Source organism: Mustela erminea, chromosome 5 (genome assembly GCF_009829155.1).
Source record: "Mustela erminea isolate mMusErm1 chromosome 5, mMusErm1.Pri, whole genome shotgun sequence".
Classification (NCBI taxonomy): domain Eukaryota; kingdom Metazoa; phylum Chordata; class Mammalia; order Carnivora; family Mustelidae; genus Mustela; species Mustela erminea.
Genome location: NC_045618.1, coordinates 51113436 through 51117404, shown reverse-complemented (window position 1 = coordinate 51117404; position 3969 = coordinate 51113436). Strand labels below are relative to the sequence as shown.

At 47.4% G+C, this 3969-nt stretch overlaps 1 protein-coding gene across 1 annotated transcript; it reads left to right on the top strand.

Annotated features, from left to right (window-relative positions):
- Positions 1 to 335: 335 nt before the first annotated feature.
- On the top strand, positions 336 to 2032 carry LOC116590801 (ribonuclease pancreatic-like). The gene is made up of 2 exons (XM_032343122.1): positions 336 to 433; positions 1313 to 2032. The coding sequence occupies exon 2, from the start codon at positions 1338 to 1340 to the stop codon at positions 1800 to 1802; it is 465 nt and encodes a 154-aa protein (XP_032199013.1). The 5' UTR covers positions 336 to 433; positions 1313 to 1337; the 3' UTR covers positions 1803 to 2032.
- The last annotated feature ends 1937 nt before the right edge of the window (positions 2033 to 3969 follow it).

Genomic DNA, 3969 nt, shown 5'->3' with positions numbered 1-3969 from the left:
TCTTCCCCAAAGAAAAGATGTTGTTGGAATTCCAGCCACGCCAGGACTCTTGGGGAGACAGAAGACCTCCCCCTCTCTGCTGCTCTAGGGATCGCATGTTTATGTGACCTTTGCAAACCTACAAGTGCTTTTTGGTGAAAATGGCCCCCTGAGATGACCAAGACTTTGCTGGGGTTCAGACATCAGTACTGTAGAGACCAAGATTCACCCTTCCCAGCAGTCCTGAAAAAAGAGTGGTGTAGATGATTCCCTACAATGCCCTTCTTTACAAGGTCTTTGGTTCCCTCTAAAGTGAAACCAAGATGCTCCTCCCACCTATCTTTCCTTGGAAGCCAAGCCCCTTTGTAATCTGTATAAGATTCCCTCCTCAGGGATCCCAGGATCACAGAGACTGGCCTTCTGCTCTGTCCTAGGGACCAAGCTAGAGATCCAGGTCAGTGGCTGAAGAGGAGATCTCTGGGATTCCTTCTATTTATGCGTTGGATTGGAGGGACCAGGGCGGCTGAGGTTAGCACTTGAGAAAGCTTGGACGGGACCAGTATGGGGATGGAGCATGTGGGCTGCTGGGAACCAATGATGCTGGGGGAGGGAAGCATTTCTCTTGGGAATACTATGGCATCCCTTTGTGATGCTGGTGTTAGGCACGGGGCTCTTTCCCTTGCCTTGCAGGACAACAGGTCCCTGTCTGTCATGATTCTGCAGGTTATGGTGGTAGTTCAGGGATGCCGTTCAGTTCACGGTTTATTCAAAAGGATTTTCTGCTAAGCCCCTTGAGCACTGGGTATAAATGTATTTATTTTTCAAATGTACTTTATATATTTTTTAGTGTTTTAAAGATTTTATTTATTTATATGAAAGAGATTGATAGAAAGCACAAGCAGAGGGGGCAGCAGAGGGTGAGGGAGAAGCAGGCTCCGCATTGAGGAGGGAGCTGGGCTGGAGGTGGGGCTCTTTCCCAGCACACCTGATCATGACCTGAGCTCAAGGCAGACACTTAACATACTGAGCCACTCACGTGCCTCCTCAAATGGATTTTAAATTTTACCTCTAATATTCAGACCAAGGACTGTAGGATTTTAGTTTACTGTCAAGTCACCACCCAGAGGCAAAGACCACCTCTCTCCAGCTAGTGGGACTTAAATGCTCTTAGACAAGAGTGTATGTGAGCGTCTCATTCCTTGAAAAATTGCACAGGAGAAGGGGTACCTTTCTGACTGACCCAAATGGAGACTGTGAGCCAGGGAGGCTACAGGTAGGAGCTTGGGTTCTTTTGAAGGCAATGTTTTTTCTCCTCTCTCCCTTTCCTGGCTAGGCTCTTCCAGAGGAGTGAGACCACCATGGCTCAGGAGAGGATCTTCATCCTGTTCCCACCACTGGTCCTGGTGTTGCTGGTGCTGGGCTGTGTCCAGCCTTCGCTGGCCAAGGAGTCTCAGGCCAAGAAGTTCCAGCGGCAGCACATGGACCCAAACACCTCCACTGTCACTGCCAGCTACTGCAATGAAATGATGAAGCGCCGGAATATGACGGTTGGACGGTGCAAGCCAGTGAACACGTTTATCCACGAGCCTCTGCATAAGGTCGAGTCCATCTGCTCCCAGGAAAATGTCCGCTGCAAGAACGGGCAGTCCAACTGCTACAAAAGCAGCTCCAAGATGCGCATCACCGACTGCCGCCTGAAGAAAGGTTCCAAATACCCCAAATGCGACTATGAGACCAAGCAGCTACAGAAATCCATCATCGTGGCCTGTACGTTTAAACACATACGTATACCTGAGACAGTCCACTTTGACGGTTCTGTGTAGGTCTGCACCTGAGGCCAGAGCAGCGAGATATCCCACCTCCCTCATGGTGGCACCTGCTTCTCCCCTCTCCCCTCCTTCCTCTTAGAGAAAGAACTCCACCCAGGGCTCCTATCCCAAACACACACACATTCTTGCCCAGCATTTGCCCCTGCATGGTTTGGGGGTGGAGGGGGGCCCGTGTGAACCACTTCACTGCTTCTTTCAATAAAACACTGTTGCAACCACCTGGATTTCTGAAGCTGTCGCCATCTGGTACTGTCTATGTGATTGCATTCCTGCTCGGGTGAGAACTATAAATCTGGGTAGATTTGGTAAGCATCGAATAGAATCATTACATGCCTTTGCTCCTGATTCTTGGTTTTCAGTGACCTGAGATCATTCCTTTTCTCAGAGATGCCTTGCTGCCAAATATGAAGCTGTTAAGTATGGGCTATTTGAGATGAAAGGGAGCTACAGTCTGGGACTGTCCTGCTGGGTGAGCTGATGGAGGGGGAGCTCAAATACCAAACTCTCTGGCATGGAAGGAAGGACAGTGTGACCTCAAGAAAATCCTGCTCAGACCCTGGCTGGGCAGGAGTAGGGGATGAAATTATGATCCTAAATTTTCCTTTTCCTTTTATTGAGTGAACTATTACCAGATCACAAAAATGGCCATCTCTTCGTTGGAAAGTTGGAACTTCCTAGAGGTGTCTGTAAGGATTATTAAATTGCAGGAGAATAATTAGGATACTCGAGTATCCACTTTAATGGGATGGGCCTGCCTAGAATGCTGCAGAAAAAAATTCTAATAAGCGATGTGGCTGAACAGTAGCCTCCGTTGAAGGCAGGATGGAGGTAAATGTGTGTGTTCCACTTGCCATCCCTGAGATAATGTAATCCCCACTTTTACAGAGGAACAGCCTGAATCTCAGAAAGGTTAAGTGACTTGCTCAAGGCTGCTGCTACATAGTGGCATGGCTGAGACTAGACCCCAGGTCTCCTGGCCTCCAGTCCTTATTCTTTCTGCTACCAGAGTGGACTCAGGAAGAAAATCCTGCAGGTCTCACTTTTCCTTTCCTTTTTTTTTAATTTTTCTTAATGATTTTATTTATTTATTTCAGAGAGAGAGAGAGCATGAGAGGAGAGAGGTCAGCGGGACAAGCAGACTCCGTGCTTGGCAGGGAGTGGGACTCAATCCCAGGACTCCAGGATCATGATCTGAGCTGAAGGCAGTCACTCAACCAACTGAGCCACCCAGGCGCCCCTCCCTTTTCTTAAGTGCAGTGGAGAGGGACTCCTATGTGGCTCAGTCTGTTAAGGGGCCTGTTTGCACATGATCTCTCTCTCTCTCTCTTTTTCTCTCAAATAAATAAGTAAATCTCTTAAAAAAGAAGTAAGGTAGAGGAGACTATGGATATGGCATCAAGGAAGTAGGTCTAGGGAGACCTGAAAAACAAGATCAGAAATGATGGCATAGTAGGGTACTTAGTTCCCTTGGTTCTGTTGACCTCCTGTTCTGGAAAGTTCACTGAACAAATCACTTAGGATGAGGAGGAAAACCTTTTTTTCTCACAGGAAGTGTAGCTTCACTTTTCCAGAAATCTACCTTCGTTTCTTGGACTTTTAGGAATGGTGGGTGCACTCTATGGCACCTTGATATTTTATTTAAGTTCCGTAGTGTGATATCCAGAGCTTGTAGTTTTTGCAGCATCCATGCACTCCCAAAATTCCTTCAGCCAATCTAGACACACGGAGATGTCAAACCATCAATTCTTTCCTCAATACATTTTTTTTTCCTTTTCCTTTCTTTTTCTTTTAAAGATTTTATTTATTGGGCGCCTGGGTGGCTCAGTGGGTTAAGCCGCTGCCTTCGGCTCAGGTCATGATCTCAGGGTCCTGGGATCGAGTCCCACATCGGGCTCTCTGCTCATCAGGGAGCCTGTTTCCTCCTCTCTCTCGCTGCCTGCCTCTCTGCCTACTTGTGATCTCTCTCTGTCAAATAAATAAATGAAATCTTTTAAAAAAAAAAGATTTTATTTATTTATTTGACAGAGAGAGAGAGGACAAATAGAAAGAGCGACAGAGGGAGAGGGAGAAGCAGGCTCTCTGGGAGCCTGAGGCAGGCCTCAATCCCAGGACACTGGGATCATGACCTGAGACTTTTAATGTCTGCCTCTGGCTCAGGTCA

What these genes read in the sequence shown, in the direction of transcription:
- LOC116590801 (XM_032343122.1), top strand. Translation starts at nt 1,338, where the DNA reads ATGGCTCAGGAGAGGATCTTCATCCTGTTCCCACCACTGGTCCTGGTG.